We start from the raw sequence: 20,603 nt of genomic DNA on the forward strand, positions 1-20,603 counted from the left end.
TGGACCCCATGGCCTGCTGTGTTTCATGTGCTAGAAGAATGTGACATCACCATCCAGGCTCAGCACAGTGAGATTTGTTCTCACCCGCCTGATTGACTGGTCAAGACTGTCATGCTGTGTCCCATCCTTTTCAATTCTCCCACGTCCTGTTATATCTGTGGGAGGTGGTTCTAAATAAAAACATAGCTCTAACTCCTGAGTTCTGGGCTTCCTGGATGACTTAAGGTGACACACCTGCTACCAGAGTTCTCTAGGCAAGAAAGGGGTCAATTAAGGACTGCTAGAGATCACCATTGAATCTACACAGGAAGCCATGAGGATTAAGTGGCATGCAGTTAGGCACAGGCATAATGTGGCTGCCCGGTAGCTATACATCTCACATTAGAAATTGGCTGTCCTGTGGAGAGGCAGAACATTTGCTGCTGAGGACATCCAGATACCGGGGACATTTGGAAATGCCATCTTCAATGACACTGGGTAAGGTTGCTGGTGTCTGCATTGCTATGGTGACCCACAGGAGGTGACTCAGTGGCTTTGGTAAGGAATTATCACTTCTGGCCTACAGTGCTCCACATCTCAGGGATAGGCATGCAGGAGAAGCTGAAATAAACCAAGCTTCTTATAGGTAGCTGAAGAGCAAAGATAGCCAAGGTCTGAAGAACCAAGCAGGTCTGTAGTGTCAGGTCAAATGTCTGTGAAGCCTATGTCCTAGGTATAGGACACTGGCACCTGGTAGAGGCTTCTGAGTATTGCACAAAGCAGATGCTTCTGAAACTTTTGAGCCTGATTAATGCCTCCTCCTTTCCTATAAGATGTAGTAGATGCAAGCCACTTAAGGGAGAAAACATTGCATAATTATTCTCCCCATAGAGGCCCTCCCTCACATGAGGTGGCCCTACCTGTTTCTTAGAGTGTGTTTGCCCATCTAGGTTGAGTGTTAGAATTGCAATGCAAATGCCAGGGTTGTTTTGGGTAAATCAGGAAGGGTCAGAGAAGCTGCTGCCAAACCATACTCAGAGGGAAGGCTCAGTACAGTATGAAAAGGGCTGCACATGTAGGAGACACTGGAGTAGCATGGTCCTGAATCAGTATGGGCAAGATATCAATAGAGGATAGGAATAAAAGGTGCTAAGCAGGGACTTTGCAAAATAAGGTGACACAGGGGCCTGGGGGGGGGTTACCAATTGGGAAATAAGTCTTCAATCTCTGGCACGGGTCTCAGGGAATGCTGAAGGTACCTGAGTCTGGAAACAATAAACCTTATCCACACCGACCAGGCTTGAAAGGCTTCATAAGCACAGCAGAACAGAAATGACCTAGGCTGAGGGAAGTACACTTCTGTAACTAAGCCAAACAGAAGAGACTGGGGCAGCCCCTGGAGTGCTCAGAGACCATGCTGCAGCACAGGTATCAGGAGAGAGGGCTGGGAAATTCTCCTTCCGCCCGAAAGACCACGTGAGACACTGTTAGAGAAGCTCTCAATGTAAACAAAGCCTGTCCTGGATGTAGTCCCCTCCTCCTCCCACTCCTATTCTTCTTAGCAACCAAAGCAAAAGCAAAGGTCATATGCAACACTGAAAACCACTGAGCAGCCAGGTCCACAGCTTAGCTCTAGATATAGCCGGCAGATGAAATGTCAATGTGGCCTCCTTATGGGTACACAGAACTAAGGCCAACACTCCAGGATGGTCACTGAGAGAGAAAGGATGTATGACTGCAGCTACCCCAACAAACCAGCCACCACTCTGCATTGTTTCAGCCCTGTTCCCAGTTTTTAGACCTATATCTGATGACTAGAGAGGGATTCAGGTCCCCTGGAAAGAGAATGCTGCAGCATCACAACATGGAGATGCTTGAATGGCCCCAAAGAGCATCCCAAGTGACTTACAGCTGTGAGCTGGGTCATGAAACACCAGGAAAACGGGAAAAATTCTACAGCGGTATTGTATGCCTTGTCCTATGTGAGCTTTATACCTACCTGGTTTCTCAAGGAAGTCCATCTAAAAGACGGGCTCAGTAGGATCTCCTGTACTTACACTTCTGAACAAATGATGTCATTAAATTCAAAGTGAGATGATCCACTGTGAATTTGTTTACTGGCCTTTAGTGCACCAACCTCTGAGTCATATAAACAAGTGAGCAGGACCACAGAGTCACAGGCCATTGGAAGCCCTCCCTCCAGCATAACACGTGGGTAATGTGTGAATTTCATGATTTAAATATTAGAAGAAAATAAATGGTAGCTGAAGAGAGCAGAGTCTTAGAAGCAAGTGAATGAATGCCTCAAACATAAAGCTCATACAACAGTTTAGCTACTTTCACATGGCTCTGATAAAATAGCATGGCCAAAAGAAGCTAAAGGAAGAAAGACTTTATTGTGGCACATGGTTCTAGAGGAAAACACTCCTCATGGCGGGGAAGGCATGGCATGGTGGCAGGAGCAAGAAGCTGCTTGATCACATTTCCTTTCCACACAGAAAGCAGAGAGAATGAAGCAGAAGTGTGATGAGGCTATAAACCATCCAATTTCACCCCAAGTTACACGCTTCTTCCAGCAAGGCTTGATGTCCTAAAGGTTCCGCAACCTTCTCAAAGAGCACCACCGAGGAGGACCAACCGTTCAAATATATATGCCTATGGAGGACATTTGTGATTTAAAACTCAACAAGCCAGTTTAAAGTAACTCAGAAGATCCAAAGTATGCTTCCCCAGCCTGTTGCAGGCACCACAGCTCTCCAGTGAAGCAAAAGCAGCCTGCCACATCTTGCAGGGTCACTGGGATGCCACTTCTTCCCATCCACATGTAGTATGTGAGAAAACAAAGCCTACCCAAGAGAGTAGAAGTAGCCTGTCCATGTCTTACTTACTGGGCTTACTGGGGTAGGGCTTCTTCTTGTCCATATGAAATGTTAAAACCAGCAATAAATGTAGGACTCAGGGTGGTACCATATGATCTCATTTGCCTAGATGAGGAAGAAAGAAGGTGATGGAAGGGAATCTGGGAAACAGCCAGCACAGGATCAGGAAGAGAGGTGACATAACAGGCATGGCTAGAGAGAGAAAAACAAAATCCAATCACCACATAGGCCCCCAGAAGGCCAGAGCTTCTCCAACATGTGTGGTGTCTAAGTGCTAAGCCTGTGAGAGAAGAAAGGCAAGTCCTTCTCCAGGAGTCAGTGCCTGAGCACCTCCTTCAGGGGAAACACTCACCAGCCCTGGAAGGCTGCAGGCTCCTGGGACCTGGAACGGGATATTCATTGACATGCAAATATCTTTACAAGCACTTAGTTAATTCTAAGTCAAAACCCTGGGGAGGAAGAGTTAAGGTAACTGAAACAGATACTCACAGGAATAACACAGAGAAAGTGGTCCCCTATCATTCCAATCAAACAAGAGAAGTAACTGCGGGGGGTGGGGGGGGAGGGATGTGCCAAAGGTGTTCCCCAGATGAGGAAGCTGGACTGAGTAAGGAATATTTGAAGGGATGATAGACTCACGGAACCTAGGACTCGGGACAAAAAAAAAAAACCCTCTCAGGTGGAGGCACCTTCATCCTGTATTTCTGAGTCAAATAAGTAAGGGGGTATGGTGGCAGCATTTTTTGAGGTGCAAAAGGGTTAAGACAAAGGAGTTATGGGCTAGGACAGTGGTTTTCAGCCTGTGGGTTACATTATGATTCATAGCAGTAGCAAAATTACAGACATGAAATAGCAATGAAAATAATGTCATGGTTGGGGTCACCACAACAAGAGAAGGTCCATCAAAAGGTTGCACTTATATTAGAAAGGTTGAGAAGCACCCCGCGAGGAGCACGGGAGTTGTTATGGAGCAGCATTTCCCTAGCAACTGGGCAAGGGCCATATAATGTTGGTGGGGAGAGGAATTCAGGCTGATGTTCCAAGGATGATCCCAGAGTGCTGGCTGAGTGCCCACCAGGACTCTATGAGAGCAGTAGTCAGGAAGGCAGGCTCTAAGGACAAGGTGGTCTGAGAGGAGTGGTCAGAAAGCAGCTCATTCCAGGACTGGTAGCTGTCTTAGGGTTTCTATTGTGGTGAAGAGACACCATGACTATGGCAACTCATAACTGAAAAACATTTCATTGTGGTAGCTTACATTCTCAAAGGTTCAGTCCATTATCATGATGAGACAGAGCAGCACGCTGGCAGACATGGTACTGGGGCTGAGAGTCCTTGCATTTTGACTCAGAGGCAAAAGGAAGTGTTCTAAAGCACTGGGCATGGCTTTGAGGCATGTGTGAGACCTCAAAGTTCATCCCCCCACAGTGATAGACATCCTCCAACAAGTCCATACCAACTCCAACAAAGCCACACCGCCATTCTCTATGAGTTTATGGGGGCTAATTATATCCACACCACCACAGTTATGAATTGTTATTTCAAATGAAAGTCAAGACAGATTGACATTCTGGTGTCCTGGGGAAATGCCATTAGACCCTCCCTGGACCCGGTAAGGTGATTCTTCCAAGGCCTGTGGCTACTGCAGTAGAAAACTAACCTTGTACTTTCATTCCAGGGAACAGGTCAGGCTTCTGCTGTTCAGTCTGGCCCCCAAGGAAACTGTGTTATAGTGTGTACCCCACTCAAAATACTCACTACAGCATACTCCTGGGGGAGCTGTATGAGTCAGGATAGGGAGCCCTTCTATAGTTCTTCAGTAGGAAAAACCTATTTTAAGAATTTGGCTCCTCGGACAAATTCCAGCTCTTTGACACAGCAGGTACGGGGGAAGGGGGGCAGTCCACATTCAGGGTGCCCTGACTCATGATTTGAAACTGTCCCAAGCATGTTCTCAAGCATCAGAAGGAAGCCAGCAGCCATCCAAGGAGGAAGAAGTCCGCTAGGAGAGGCCAACCCAGAAGAGAATCTCAACAGGCTGTCTTTAATGCCCTGACATGCTGTGCAGATTCTCTCCCCTTTACCTTGGAGAATGCAGGAACTCTTTCCCTCTCAGAGAGACCAGCTACAGTCTTGGGTGGCTTCCATGAGTCTAACACGAGAAACATGGGGATCCTTGCAAAATGCTACCAGAGCTAAGAGACAAAAGTGCCTAAATCTGGGGCATTCGATGATAAAGTTGTGTCTTGAAGGACTGGGGCAGCTAAGACAGAAGTGAGATAGGTATTGCAGAGTATGGACACTGAGAAGTCCTAAGATGTTGACCTAGTGAAGTCTATTGGGTCAGAGACAAGGAAGTGCACAGTATGGCACTGATCCACACTAGAGAATATGGATAAAGAGAGCTAGGATTGAGATCTTGTGCTGGGACCCCAAAACAAGAAGACCTCAAAGAGTGACGGGGTTAGGAGAAGTTGTAGCGTTGTAGCGTAGAAGGCTGTATGTGGAGGATGGTTGGAGAGGAGCTATCCAGGACAGTCTCATCCAGAGGCTCAGGAGAGAGTCAAGCAGCAGATAAAGACTGTCCACAAGAAAAAACTCTAGAAAACTGGAAGAGGACATGTTTCCTTAAGGTGCTTCAGAGGTAAGAATCCAGAGCTTGGCTGCCAAGTCCACACTATAAATAAGCCTTAATAAGATCAAGGCCATTGGCAGTTTTGGACAATGTACCTGGAGAAAAGAAATCTGACTTCAGGAATTCAGCTGTGCCCTGTAAGACTCAGCCTAAGGCCACCTGAGTCCCAGACAAAAGTTCCTGGCCTTTTTACAGCATCAATGCCTTCTATGGTGCACCCCTGGAAAGCACCCTCAGGTTATGGTTAGGTACCTAAGTTACCCCTTCCTTGTCATTTTGCCTTACTTAAGGATGTGCCTCACAATCTCTGAGTGTCTCCTTCCAATTACACCTAGCCACTCCCAAGCCTTTTTGACTGTACCTACCATGCTCCTCCACAGCCTCACCAGCATCTACCCAGCAAACACACTATCACTGCTCCTATTCCTACCTCAGCTCTCACAACCTGCTCTGCTCCTCTTCCCGCAGCCCCACTCCAAATGCCTTATCTGGTAACCCACAGGTTTGCCCTGAACTTCTTCCTGTCCCACAGTACTCAACCACTAACAGCCTTACCTTGTTCTCCCGGAAGCCCCTCCACCTGTACTACACCACCCACCGGCCCACCCTGCTTCTCCTTCATCTCTGCCCCGGCTATCCTCAACACCATCTGCCATGTTTCTCCATTAGCGCCAGCCTACATCAGGTTAGAAGCCGAAGCTCTCTCCCTACTTCCTACATCACTGCTCCCAGGTACTCACACGCAGAGGTCAGCAGTCACAGCACAGCCTTCAGCAGCCGTCCAAACTCCACTGAACAGCAGTCAAAGCTCCATGTCATACTTCACCACTCACAGCACTGCCCTGGTTCTCCCAAGGCCTTGCCCACCTAGACCAGCACTCACTACCTTACCAATTACTCTCACTTCAGCATGCACTGCTCTGCCCTCCACTCCCCTGCATCATACTGTATCGATATCCAAAGCTCCAGCACCATTGGATATGGCACCACTGAGAACCAAGCCTGTTACTGTTGAGACATACCCTAGGTCAGCACTTGCAGCTGTACCCACCACTCCTACTTCAGCATACAGTCTAGCTCTTCTCCATCCAGTGGCCCTCTGCCATAGTCACTTAGTAGTCAAAGGTCTCCCTCCCCCTCCATAAATTAATAGCTACAGCCTCTTCCTGGTACTCTGTAGACCCTACATGCCTAGGGCAACACTTACAACACCACCCGCCACTCCTACCTCAGCATGCACAGCACTGCCACCGCTCCAACCTCAGCATCCAGAGCCCCGCCCAACCCCGGGCACCAAACATGCGCAGTACCACCCACCACTACTAACCCAGAATGCATGCCCCACCGCAAACGCCCCCCTTCTTTTTTTCTAGGCTTTTATTATGCCAATGTCCAAAACTCTGTTCCTGCTTCGTATGTCACCAATCCCTAAACTGCCTCCAACCTCTACCTCAGCAAACACAGCCCCACCCACCACTCCTAATTCAGCAAGCACAGCCATTCCCTCCTTCTCCCCTCTTGTAGCCCTCCACCTCACTTGCCAGGATCCAAAGCTCAGCTCCGTCAACCTATCTCACCGCTCACTGGCTGGTACTTTGAGGTCCTGCCCACCTTACTAAATATTCACAGTCTGGCTACCACTGCCATTTCAATACGCACAGCCCTTCCCTTCTCCTTAAGCAGATCTGGGCCAAATTAAGTTGGGATCCGAAGTTCTGCTTTAGTAGCCCGGTAGCCTCACCCAAACAGAACAGTACACACAACCCCGCCCAACTCGGATCACTGCCTGGCCCAGACTACAAACACTGGCAATTCCTGTCTGTTCCCAAGGGATTCTTTGGTGTAGAAACTCCCATTCCCAACTCCTTCCTGGTACTCACAGACCCGCTCCGCTCTGCTCCGCCCCGCCCCGCCCAATGCCTAACCTCAGAACTCACAGCTCTTCCCTGGACCCATTCCAAGCCCCTCCTTAACAAGCCTCTCCCGTCACAGTTCCCACCCCGCACTATTCCTACTTCCGAATGTCTCTGCAGACCCATCTGACTAAAAATCCGGTTCCTTTTCTCACTTCTTTCCTTTCTCAGCCGCCTACTACAGACCCTGACCCAGCTTTATCTGCCAGATTGCTTTAAGAAACCGGTAAGTCCTACAACATATCTAGCATTCAGTGTGGCTTACTGCTCAATTACGTAAGCCTGTGCCCTCCTATCCTTGATGCATGAATGGTATCTGTAGTTCTAATTGGCTGCGAATGTTTAAGCACGTTGAAGGACGTGGTGTGCGTGCTTACGCAAGATTATGGGCACAGGATGTGGATTCGTCTCTGCGAGCGTTCATCTGTTTAAAGCAGTTAGAGTTAAAAAGTCCCAGAACACTGGACGGCACCAGCCAAATGCTTTCCTTCCTTTCAAGCCAATGTTAGCCACCCATGCTTAGGAGCCTTTGGTACTGGAGGCCTCCTGGAACGCTGAAAAGCGGAAGACTGCTGTAAACTGGAGTCTGCTGAGTGCTAAGCGGTAACACTGAAGAGACCCACAACAAAGGACAGGTAACCTCTGAGTCAGTCTGTGAGCTTTCCCCATCCCAACTGAAGGTACTCCAGGCTCTGGCTTCCCCGACTGTGCAACTTGTTACCCATGCAGGGCCATCCCACAAGGCTGGTCTAGCTCGAAGCTGGTTGGTCTCTGCCTGCTCCATCTTGGCAGCATCTCACTGTCTCTCCGAAGTGTGGATGCAGGCGGATGAACACCATGCTGCTCCACAGGCCTGGACCCTCCTTACTTTTAGACTGAATACACTGGTATTCGCTATACCTGAACATTTCCATGCAACCACATTCTGTGGGGCATTATTTTTCTCCTGTTAGATCATGCGTGCTTGGATCAATAATGGGAACCACTTGCAGAATTGTCTTTCTACATCAGGTGGTCCTTGTCCCAGCCAGAAAGGGACTTTGAACCAATCTTTGAGAGAGAAGCATGTGTGTGTTCTCTGTAAGGTCAGCTTTAATTCTTATCTCTAAAACTTGCTGCCAGTAGCCAATATAACTATCTTTTACTTGCTGTTTTCTCTTTCTCTACCTTCTGCTTGTGCAAGTGGAGAAGCAAAGACAAGGGAAAGCAGAAAACTCCTTCATCTACAGAGCAGGCTTGTCTGCAGTGCCCTGAAGAAGGGCACTCAGCTGGTTTCGCTGCAGGGCAGTGAATGAAGTGGGGAGAGAGGAAATGTCTAGGGTGGGCAGCCAGATTACAAGGGACCCTGAGGGGCCTACTGAAGTGGGTGGAGTCTGGGCTGGGTGGGATAGGAGCCCTTGGCAGGTTTCAGCCAAAGAATGAGGTGATCTGCTGACCCCAGTACCAAGGTCGTTCTAAGTGTAGTGTGGGTAGTAGAGGGCAGCAAGCAAGGTTCACAGCCCAGAACCTCCAAAAACTAGTGCTTGGAGAGGCAGTGGATGGTCAGCTGTGAAGATAATGGAAGATGTTGAGGGAAACATTCATAGGCAAGTACTGCTGTATACCAGGCGGTGGGAGGAGGAAAGACAAAGCATAGGAACTACTACTACATCTAGACAACAAAAATAGGACAGACTATGACCGCACTTACAAAGGGGAAGCCGGTGGATTTGGGTTCATAGAAGTTGAATTCCCAAGTCCAACAGCCTGGATCAGTCACCCGAGTAAGAAGGTGTGGGCCATGTCATAGGAGCTAGAGCAGGCCAGCGAGCATGGAAAGGGGGCAACCAGGGATGCTGAGGTATTAAGTGTTGTGAAGGCAGAGTTGCCATAGGCCAGTTGTTCTCCCTATAAATCCAGGTTTGTGAGGCATGTCGGGGGATGGAGCACGAAAGGAAGGGAGGTCAGAGACTTGTGTGTGCAGCAGTCTTGTGAGATTTTTGCTGCGAGTGCTGTGTAAAGAAGGTAGGATAATATGCTCTTTGGAGGGATACCTTGCTCAGCCTAGATATAGTAGGGAGGGCCTTCGTCCCTCCTCAAAGCAATATGCTAGACTTTGTTGACTTCCCATGGGAAGCCTTACCCTCTCTGAGGAATGGATAGGGGTAGAATGGTAGGGAAAGGTGGAGGGAGTGGGAGGAGGGAAGGGAGTCAGAACTCTGATTGGTATGTAAAAGGAGAAAAGATACTTTTTTAAATAAATTAATTTAAAAATGTGGAAAATATTTATACATTGTCATAGCATGAATTGTATGGAGAAAGATGATGTGTTTATTATTTTTGTGTTTATTATTTTTGTCATGCCTGTTCAATCATAAGTAACTAGAAGATATCCTTTGTTGTTTATAAAATTCTGAATTAGAACAGAACATTAAAACCAAGCAAACAGTTTTTAAAGAGGTAGGGTAAGCCTGAAGGCATGAGTGCCTCGCATAAGGGACTTCCTTTGTGTGGTAAAAGAGGTGTGCAGACAGTGATGCTGAGCAAGAGCACACCGGCAGAACAGACACTCTAGATTCAAGGACCTAGAATGAGCGCCATAGGTTGGTCCTGAGTGACATAGAACTGACTTGGTAAATGTTTTAGTTTCACTCTGTTGCAGTGACAAATACCATGGCCCAAAGCAATATAGGAAAATGTTATACTTTGATTTTCGTTGGCTGTGATAAAATATTGACAAAAAAACTTCTGTGTATGGGGGGGGTAGTATTATTTGACTTGTATTTCCAAGTCACAATGCATCATTGAGGGAAGTCAAGACAGGAACGTAGAAGGAAGAACACTGCTTTCTGGCTCACTCACAGGCTCACGTTTAGCTAGCTTTTTTGTACAGCTCAGGATCACCTGCCTGGGATTAATAATCTAGAAATTCTTCCACAGGCCAATCCTATGTAGAAAGAAAATTAGTTTACAGATTGCAGCCTGTCATTGGAGGAAGTAAGGGCAGGAATTTAAGGGAGAAACTTGAAGCCAGACCTGTATACTATTCAACATAGTATTACTTGTGACCAAGGAGCTCACTCACAGGCAAGGAAGAGAAACCAAGAAGGCATGCTGTTTGATTGCCTGCCTATAGACTCATGCTTAGCTAGCTTCATATATAGCCCAAGAACACATTCCTTGGTGTGCTACTGCCCACAGTAGGCTGGACCCTACAATAATTAATATTTCACACTCCCCACACAGATGTCCACACTGGCCAATCTTTTTTTTTTCTTCCTTTCTTTATTTTTTCCTTTTTTTATTTAATTATATAATTTTTACAAATTTTCACTTTCTCCCCTCCACCCATTTTCCTCCCCTCCCCCTTCCCCTCTCTCTCCAGTCCCAGGAGCAGTCAGGGTTCTCTGCCCTGTGGGGAGTCCAAGGTCCTCCCCACTCCATCCAGGTCTAGGAAGGTGAGCATCCAAACAGACTAGGTTCCCACAAAGCCAGTACATGCAGTAGAATCAAAACCCAGTGCCATTGTTCTTGGCTTCTCAGTCAGCCCTTCTTGTCAGCCACGTTCAGAGTCCAATTTGATTACATGCTCCATCAGTCCCAGTCCAGTTTGCCTTGGTGAGCTCCCATTAGACCAGTCACATTGTCTCACTGAGTGGACGCACCCCTCACGGTCCTGACTTCCTTGGTCATGTTCTTCCTCCTTCTGCTCCTCATTTGGACCTTGGGAGCTCAGTCCAGTGCTCCAACGTGGGTCTCTATCTCTATCTCCATCCAGTGCCAGATGAAGGTTCTATGGTGATCTGCAAGATATTCATCAGTGTGGCTATAGGATAGGGCCAGTTCAGGCACCCTCTCAGCTGCTCAAGGAGCAAGCTGGGACATCTCCTTGGACACCTGGGAACCCCTCTAGAGTCCAGTCTCTTGCCAACCCTAAAATGGCTCCCTTAATTAAGATATATACTTCCCTGCTCCCATATCACTCTTCCTCCATCCCAACTGTCCCATTCCCCCAAGCTCTTCCCATCCTCCCCTCCTCACTTCTCTCTCCCCATCCCCTCTTACCTCCATCCCACCCCCACCCCCAAGCTCTCAATTTTTGCCTGGCAATCTTGTCTACTTCCAATATCCAGGAGGATAACTACATGTTTTTCTTTGGGTTCACCTTCCTATCTAGCTTCTCTAGGATCATGAATTATAGGCTCAATGTCCTTTATTTATGGCTAGAATCCACTAATGAGTGAGTACATACCATATTCATCATTTTGGGTCTGGGTTACCTCACTCAGGATGGTGTTTTCTATTTCCATCCATTTCATGCAAAATTCAAGATGTCATTGTTTTTTACTGCTGAGTAGAACTCTAATGCATATATATTCCACACTTTCTTTATCCATTCTTCCATTGAGGGGCATCTAGGTTGTTTCCAGGTTCTAGCTATTACAAATAATGATGCTATGAACATAGTTGAAGAAATGCTTTTGTAGTATGATAGGGCATCTCTTGGGTATATTCCCAGGAGTGGTATTGCTGGATCCTGGGGTAGGTTGATCCCGAATTTCCTGAGAAACCTAAGAAACCGTCACACTGATTTCCAAAGTGGTTGCACAAATTTGCATTCCCACCAGCAATGGATGAGTGTTCCCTTACTCCACATCCTCTCCAGCAAAGGCTATCATTGGTGTTTTTGATTTTAGCCATTCTGACGGGTGTAAGATGGTATCTCAAAGTTGTTTTGACTTGCATTTCCCTGATCGCTAAGGAGGTTGAGCATGACCTTAAGTGTCTTTTGGCCATTTGAACTTCTTCAGTTGAGAATTCGCTGTTCAGATCAGAACCCCATTTTTAATTGGGTTAATTAGCATTTTGAAGTCTAGTTTCTTGAGTTCTTTATATATTTTGGAGATCAGACCTTTGTCTGTTGCGGGGTTGGTGAAGATCTTCTCCCAACCAGTAGGTTGCCTTTTTGTCTTATTGATAGTGTCCTTTGCTTTACAGAAGCTTCTCAGTTTTAGGAGGTCCCATTTATTCAAATTTGCCCTTATTGTCTGTGCTACTGGGGTTATACGTATGGAGTGGTCTCCTGTGCCCATATGTTGTAGATTATTTCCCACTTTCTCTTCTATCTGGTTCAGTGTGTTCAGATTATTGATATTGAGATCTTTAATCCATCTGGACTTGAGTTTTGTGCATGGTGATAGATATGGATCTATTTTCATTCTTCTACAGGTTGACAACCAGTTCTGCCAGCACCATTTGTTGAAGATGCTTTCTTTCTTCCATTGTATACTTTTAGCTCCTTTGTCAAAAATCAGATGTTCATAGGTTTGTGGGTTAATATCCCGGTCTTCTATTCAATTTCATTGGTCGATTTCTCTGTTTTTATGCCAGTACCAAGCTGTTTTTATTACTGTAGCTCTGTACTAGAGTTTGAAGTCAGGGATGGTAATGCCTCCAGAAGTTCCTTTATTGTATAAGATTGTTTTGGCTATCCTGGGTTTTTTGTTTTTCCATATAAAGTTGACTATTGTTCTCTCAAGGTCTGTGAAGAATTTTGTTGGGATTTTAATGGGGATTGGGTTGAATTTATAGATTGCCTTTGGTAGAATTGCCATTTTTATTATGTTGATCCTACCCACCCAAGAACATGGGAGGTCTTTCCATTTTATGGTTTCCTCTTCAATTTCTTTCTTGAGTGCCTTAAAGTTCTTGTCAAATAGATCTTTTACTTCCTTGGTTAGAGTTACCCCAAGATACTTTATGCTATTTGTGGCTATCGTAAAAGGTGAAGTTTCTCTGAATTCCCTCTCTGTTTCTCTATCCTTTGTGTATAGGAGGTCTACTGATTTTTTTCAGTTGATCTTATAACCTGCCACTTCACTGAAAGTTATTTATCAGCTGTAGGAGTTCTTTGGTAAAGGTTTGGGGTCACTAATGTACACTATCATATCATCTGCAAATAACGAAAGTTTGACTTCTTCCTTTCCGATTCGAATCCCCTTGATCTCCTGATGTTGTCTTATTGCTATTGCTAGAACTTCAAGAACTATGTTGAAGAGATATGGTGAGAGTGAACGGCCTTGTCTAGTTCCTGAATTTAGTGGAATGACTTTGAGTTTCTCTCCATTTAATTTGATATTAGCCGTTGGCTTGCTATATATTCCTTTTATTATATTTAGGTATGATCCTTGTATCCCTAACCTCTCCAAAACCTTTATCATAAGGGGGTGTTGAATTTTGTCAAATGCTTTTTCCACATCTAATGAAATGATCATATGTTTTTTTTTTTCCTTTCAGTTTATTTATATGATGGATTACATTGATAGATTTTCATATATTGAACCAGCCCTGCATCTCAGGGATGAAGCCTACTTGATCGTAATGGATAATTTTTTTAATGTGATCTTGGGTTCTGTTTGCCAGAATTTTATTGAGAATTTTTGCATTGATGTTCATGAGAGATTGGTCTGTAATTCTCTTTCTTGGTTGGGTCTTTGTGTGGTTTTGGAATCAGGGTGACTGTAGCTTCGTAAAAAGTGTTTGGCAATGACTCTTCTGTTTCTATTATGTGAAACACATTAAGTATAGTAGTCTGGGCTTGCATCCATGGTCTTTTAGTTTCTGCAGTACATCTATCCAGGACCTTCTGGCTTTCATGGTTTCCATAGAGAAGTCAGGTGTAAGTCTGATGGGTTTACCTTTATAAGTTACTTGACCTTTTTCCTTTGCAGCTCTTAATATTCTTTCTTTATTCTGTATGTTTTGTGTTTTGATTATTATATGGCGAGGGGATTTTTTTTGATCCAGTCTTTGGTGTTATGATTCTTTAACCTTCATAGGAATATCTTTCTTTAGGTTGGGAGAGTGTTCTTCTATAATTTTATTGAATATATTTTCTGGGCCTTTGAGCTGTAATTCTTCTCCTTCTTCTACCCCAGTTATTCTTAGGTTTGGTCTCTTTATTGTATCCCAGATTTCCTGAATGTTTTGTGATGAGAATTTGTTGGATTTGCTGTTTTCTTTGATCAGCGCATTTATTTTCTCTATGGTGTTTTCAGAATCTGAGATTCTTTCTTCTATCTCTTGTATTCTGTTGGTTATGCTTGTTTCTGTAGTCTCTGTTCGTTTACTTAGATTTTCCATATCCAGCTGGCCCTCGGTTTGTGTTTTCTTCATTGCCTCCATTTCAGTTTTCAAGTCTTGAACTGTTTTCATTATCTGTTTGATTGTTTTTTCTTGGTTTCCTAGGATATCATTTACGGATTTACTCATTTCTTCATTCTCTTTGTTATTCTTCTCATCCATTTATTTAAGGGAGTTTTCCACCTCCTGTTTAAGGGACTCTATCAGTTTCATGAAGTCAATTTTTTCTACTACTTCTGGATTAGGGTGTTCAAGACCTCCTGTTGTAAGTTCGCTGGGTTCTGGTGTTTTCATGTTGTTTTTCAGATTGTTGGAGGAATTCTTGCTTTGGTACCTGCTCATCTCTTCCTCCAAATGCTCCCCGATGGGTCTTCTGGTACGGGATCAGAGCCTCTAGCTGGCCAGGGACCTCACAGACATAAGGCCTACCTTGCTGCTGGCAGGCTGTTGAAACAAAGGAACTCCCGCCTGGTTGCACTCTCCACTCCCTCCCAGTGCCCGAACAGGCTGAGCTCCACACTGGCCAATCTTATCTGGACAGTCCCTCAATTGACTCCCTTCTGAGGTGAGTCTAGGCTACGGTCAAGTTGATAGTTAAAACTAAGTAGGACTGTTAGTGCTGCCAGCCTTGACAAGCTGAAATATGATTGGAGAAAGGAACGCGTGGCACACTGCTTTTATCCTGGAAGGGCCATGTCGTATAACTGAAGGAGACCCATGAGACTACAGTTATATATTTTTAAAGGGGTCAGAAAAGCCAAAACCAGAATGGAGTTGGGGGGCAGTTTATGGGTAGACAGCAGAGCCAGGATGGAGCTCTGTGCTCAGTGCCCCTGTTTTTGCTGCTGCCATGATATTGAAAATGGTCAACTTTGGCTCTGTCCACAGGAAATGTATTCTTGGCACTTCATGCAAATGGAAACTGGGTGGTATGCTAAGAATGAGCTAAGGTTCTGACCTCATGTCCCTGGCTCTGTCAGCACGACCCTATCAATTTCTAAGGCACAGTGTGTCTCTCACAAGGAACACACGAGACTGCAAAGAACTGGATAGGAGGTGTGTAAAATCAGGTCACTGTCACCCTAGGCCTTTGCTTTCTCACTCAGCATCTTTGTTCCCTTGGCTATACTAGGGTCCTAATAGTCACACTGACTCTGCTGAGTCCCTTGAAGATGCGATTCACTATCCAAAGATTCTGATCACCTAGGAACTGGAACATAGAAAGTGTATGAGGATTGGTACCCTAGTGCCTAGTGTCATCATTTGTTTCTTTAGGCTCAGGTCATGTGGTGCAACAAACTGCTTGAGAAGCATGACACCTACAGGACCCAGAAGGAGACATAGATGAGGCTACTCGAGGTCAAAGGGAATTCCAAAAGTAAATCAAGTTTCCATTTCAAGGATTGGTGTTCAGTAACTCCAATTGGAACTGGACAGTTCAATATGACCTATAATTACAGTGCCAGGAAGCAAAGAGTATTGTACAGTGACATAGACAGGAAGAAAAAGACGAAAGCTTAGACTGTCCCTCTGTGCTAAAAATCCAGCCTCCTCAGATGTGAAGCCTGACTAGGTCAAGATGGCCTTCCTTCCTTTGTTTCCCTACAGTTCAGTGACCTCTGTCAGCACTGATCACGCTATTCTCATGGTACCTTTCTCTAGCTATCTCCATCCTATTCTGTGAGCCCCGCAAGACTACATGGACCATGTATCATCCTAATTGCAGCCATTGGCATTGGGCCTGAAATTGAGCAGGGCACCATTAACCTGTAACAGGAAGCATGTCGAGTTCAGTGGAGTTTCAGGGCACATGGGAAGCCTCCGGGGAAGGTGAGCCCTAATGAACATGAGCCTGGAAAGCTGAGCTATGATGTGCTTCTGTGTTTAGGCGCAAAGACTCTGAGGAAAATGAAGTTTCCCTGCCTCTCCTTCCGGCAGCCCTATGCTGGTTTAATCTTAAATGGAGTCAAGACTCTTGAGACCCGTTGGCGTCCCTTGTTGAGGAACCATCAGAAATGTACCATCGCCATCCATATTGCTTACAGGGACTGGGAAGATGATGCCTGGCAGCAGGTGCTGGTAGAGAGGTTGGGAATGACCCTGGCGCAGATTCAGACCTTACTACAGGAAGGAGAAAAATATGGCCGAGGTGTGATAGCTGGTAAGTGAGAATGTAACAAATATGAAGTAGACAGTTGATACAGGATTCAAAATAACTCAAAACATGCTCAGTTTTGCTTTTGGCTAGAGGATATGTGCTAAAGTTTCTAAGCAGCCTCTCTTAAGAACTGCTGGAGTAACTAGGTTGGTGTACATAGGCCTGGGTTCCGCAGACTCACGTAGTTACTCTTGATTCTGGGTCTCAGATCCTGTTTTATGTTGTGTTCTGAAAGCCTGTGTCCAGTCAGTACCTGTTTGTAGTACTGGATTATTTGAGCATGAGTATATGCAAAAGGCATTGCCTATGACAGTTCAGCATAGGCGCTAAAAAAGTGGCATGCTGTCTAGAGTAAGGCTGCTTTCCTGACTTCTAATGCCTGTCACAAGGACCCTGGGTAAGACAGCAATCAACATCTAATTCAGTCTCCTGGTGACCTAATTAGGAATCTTTTTGACCTTAGGCTTTCTGGCTGGGGTTGATGCTTTTTTAGTTGATCAGTGCCAGCCTTCGCAGTATGCTAGAATCTGACTGTCACTTAAAACAGGAGGCACAGAGTACAAGCCACTCTCCTTTTCCTCGATGCCCGTGGCTGCCTCACCCAGGGTTCCTTAGTTCAATTGGTTATGTCCCCAGTATTCAACAAAAACAGTTCCTATTTCCTGTCATTTGGTGATATGTTATACCCCATCAAATGACACTGTAGTGACCCTGATGTCATAACCATAACCTTGCTGTATAGAAGAGAATACATCTATATGTCTCTGTCTTTGTTCCCAGGACTTGTTGACATTGGAGAGACTTTGCACTGTCCAGAAACCTTAGCTGCTGATGAGGTTGTCGAACTGGAAACCCAAGCTGTGATAACCAATGTGCAGCAGAAGTACCTGACTCCGATTTCAAACCCCAGATGGTTACTAGAGCCCATACCTAGAAAAGGGGGGAAAGATGTATTCCAGGTGGACATCCCAGAGCACCTGATCCCTTTGGGGAAGGGTTGGAGCAGTGAATGCTCTGAAGAACAGTGTCAGGAAAACTAAATAATGGCCCTGTCATTAGTCCATCAGAGAATAAACCTCTAAATGTCAGGGGGACTCTAAGCCCCTACTGCCATGCAGGCTACATCCCACTCTGTGCTATTGCCAGACCCAGACTGCTCCCATTTCAGATTTAACATGTTTTTTTCTCCAAATGTTCTTTAAAGCCCTCTCCTGGGTCAAACCATCAGGCTGGCCCTCTGGCTCTGTGACAGGAAAAAAGGAGAACAGAACAGCCTAAAAGGTAAATAAAAAAATAAAGGCTAAAATTGAACTGGTAACATTTCCTTAGAGACTTAAAAATTATCATTTCCCTCTCTTCTCCAGCCACCATAAACTACCTATGACCCCAGCTTTTCACTTAAAAAGGTATTTATGCTTTATTTAATATTGATACAGTTTTTACATGATATATAACATTTACATAGTAATTTAAAAAAATGAAACTTTAAGATTGACAACTTTCAACAATAATAATAACAAAAAATAGTTACAATTGCCAGTGCTTATGGCCCATTCATTTTATCCCAGTAGAGAGGCAGAGGAAGGCAGATGGTTCAGTGCACAGCCAACCTGGTCTACATGGTGGATTCCTGGATGGCCAAGGCTACACAAAAACCCCTGTCTCAAAAAACCAAACCAACCCAACAAAAGTTTACAGCTGCTGCCAGAAAAGAGCTGCTAAGATAGACCCTGCAGGGCCTTAGTTACCTAAGTAGACAATGGCTTAGAACAAACCTTTCCAGCTAATTTTATATAAAAAGTAAAAAGTGGCAAGATTTATCTTGATGACTACTAAATATCATGGTATTAATAAACAGAAAATGTTATGAGGATAAATTTTGGAGGAGGGGTTGAGACAGGGTTTCTCTATGTAACAGTCCTAGCTGCTCTTGTAGACCAGGCTGGCCTCAAACTCACAGATATCCACCAACTTCTGCCTCTCGAGTGCTGGGATTAAAGGCTTGCACCACAACCACCCAGCAAGACAAAAATATTTAAATAGGATTTATATTTAAAGAGTGAAATGGATATATATATATATATATATATATTTATAAAATAAAAAATAAAAAGGCTTTTTTATAGGTTATAACGGTCCAAATAAGTTATTTAAAATATACAGAGGCTGGATGAGGTATATAAGGTATATAAAGAGTAAAACTTAATGATAATACATATGTTAAAGTTTATAAGTTCTGTGATTACCAATTATAAAAACCTGGCTATAACGTATATCAAATTAAGGCTTAAAAATAGCTGGCTATTATAATGATAAAATGTATCAGACTGGTGTAACTGATCCTCCAGGCATTTCTCATGTGGTACCTTGCACTGCTCTCTTTAATGATATTGGGACATCATCAACTATCCTTATTTGTCATTGGTGGGTCCATATGAATGTGTCCCTCTCATCTGAGTGACCCATAAGGCTTATGGATTTGTGGTCTAGGGGGGATTGGATATACAGTTTTTCAAATATTAATACTTTTATCACTTGAGTGTTCCAGTTTCTAATAACCCACCAGTTGTTCCATCATATAAACAGGGATTGCTTGTTCATTTCCCAGGCACTCAGACCAAAAACATCACATTGAAACTGTATTAATTACAACACTGTTTAGCCATTGACTCAGGCATATTTCTAGCTATCTCTTATATCTTGAATTAACCTATTTCTATTAATCTGTGCATTGCCACGAGGCTGTGGCCTACTGGTAAGCTTCTAGCATCTGTCTCCTTCAGCAGCTACATGGTGTCTCTCTGACACTGCCTAATCTATATCTCTTCAAGCCCTGCTATAGGCTGAAGCAGCTTCTTTATTAACCAATGGTAATAAAACATATTCATAGCATACAAAGGGGAATCCCACATCATCTCCCCTTTTCTGTCTAAATAAAAAGGATGGTTTTAACCTTAACATAGTAAAATTAAATATAACAAAACAGGTTTGAGCAAGAGTTAGTTACAATATTTAGTCTACTTGTATCTGGAAATTTTCATATCTAATTTATCTTTTATTATAACTAAGGAAAGCTATAACTGTCTTCAACTCTTCAAAAACCCCAGAAGGATATAATATTATCTAACTAAACAGGAAGTGTTGACTGAATTTTCTGTCCCACCAGGTCCCACACTCATTCAATCCCAAAGAAGTACAAAGAGGTCTACATTAATTATAAACTGATTGGCCTATTAGCTCAGGCTTCTTATCAATTCTTATAACTTATATTAACCCGTAATTCTTGTCTGTGTTAGCCACATGGCTTGGGCAGTCACATCTTGCTTCTGCTGTGTCTAGGTGATAGTCACATCTTGCTTCTGCTGTGTCTGAGTGATGGCTACAGACTGACTCTTTCCTGTTCCCACAATTCTCATTGCCCTGCCTCTGTTTCCTGCCTGGTTGCCTTGTCTATACTTCCTGCCTGACTACTGGCCAATCAGCGTTTATTTAAAATTCAAGTGACAGGGTACAGACCATTGTCCCATAGCAAGGAAGTGCATTGTAAGCAACTTCCAAAGTTCTAGAATTGACAGAGACATCTTGCTGCCTGGACAGTCACCCAAAGTTCTTCTGTAATGTTGGGGCATCCATTTTCACTCTACAGACCCATAGTATCTGACAGACTTCTCTATGAAGCAGGAAATTTGAAGATCTGCCTTGTAATGACAAAGTCCATCAGTTGCTTTCTTCTGTGTCCTGAAGAATGTCTTGCAGTTTCTTCTGTGAAGCAGAAATGCTGAAGGAACACCCCATCTTTTGGAAAGTTCAGTAGTCACTTTTCTGTGGGTCCAGCATGTCCAGTTCATACAGTATACCATCAAGTAGTCCAGGCAAGAGCAGTTTCTTGTCCAAATGGCTAGCCTTGTTACATTGGAGGC

The 20,603-nt window shown here is 44.5% G+C and overlaps 1 protein-coding gene across 4 annotated transcripts; it reads left to right on the forward strand.

Annotated features, from left to right (window-relative positions):
• The first annotated feature begins 7,463 nt into the window (after positions 1-7,463).
• LOC119804776 (protein EOLA1-like) lies at positions 7,464-20,385 on the forward strand. 4 transcript variants are annotated; one of them, XR_005283843.1, is made up of 5 exons: positions 7,785-8,038; positions 16,414-16,686; positions 17,464-17,964; positions 18,048-18,089; positions 20,330-20,385. XR_005283843.1 is itself a non-coding variant. In XM_038316440.1 (3 exons), exons 2-3 carry the CDS (start codon positions 16,434-16,436, stop codon positions 17,721-17,723), a joined length of 513 nt encoding a protein of 170 aa, XP_038172368.1. In that variant the 5' UTR covers positions 7,464-7,629; positions 16,414-16,433; the 3' UTR covers positions 17,724-17,994. The 4 variants fall into 4 exon arrangements, 3 of the variants coding, with proteins under 3 accessions (XP_038172368.1, XP_038172367.1, XP_038172369.1); XM_038316440.1 differs by lacking the exons at positions 7,785-8,038; positions 18,048-18,089; positions 20,330-20,385 and adding an exon at positions 7,464-7,629 and having other exon boundaries at positions 17,464-17,994; XM_038316439.1 differs by lacking the exons at positions 18,048-18,089; positions 20,330-20,385 and having other exon boundaries at positions 17,464-17,994.
• Positions 20,386-20,603: the final 218 nt, after the last annotated feature.

Source organism: Arvicola amphibius, chromosome X (assembly GCF_903992535.2).
Source record: "Arvicola amphibius chromosome X, mArvAmp1.2, whole genome shotgun sequence".
In the NCBI taxonomy this organism is placed as follows: Eukaryota; Metazoa; Chordata; class Mammalia; order Rodentia; family Cricetidae; genus Arvicola; species Arvicola amphibius.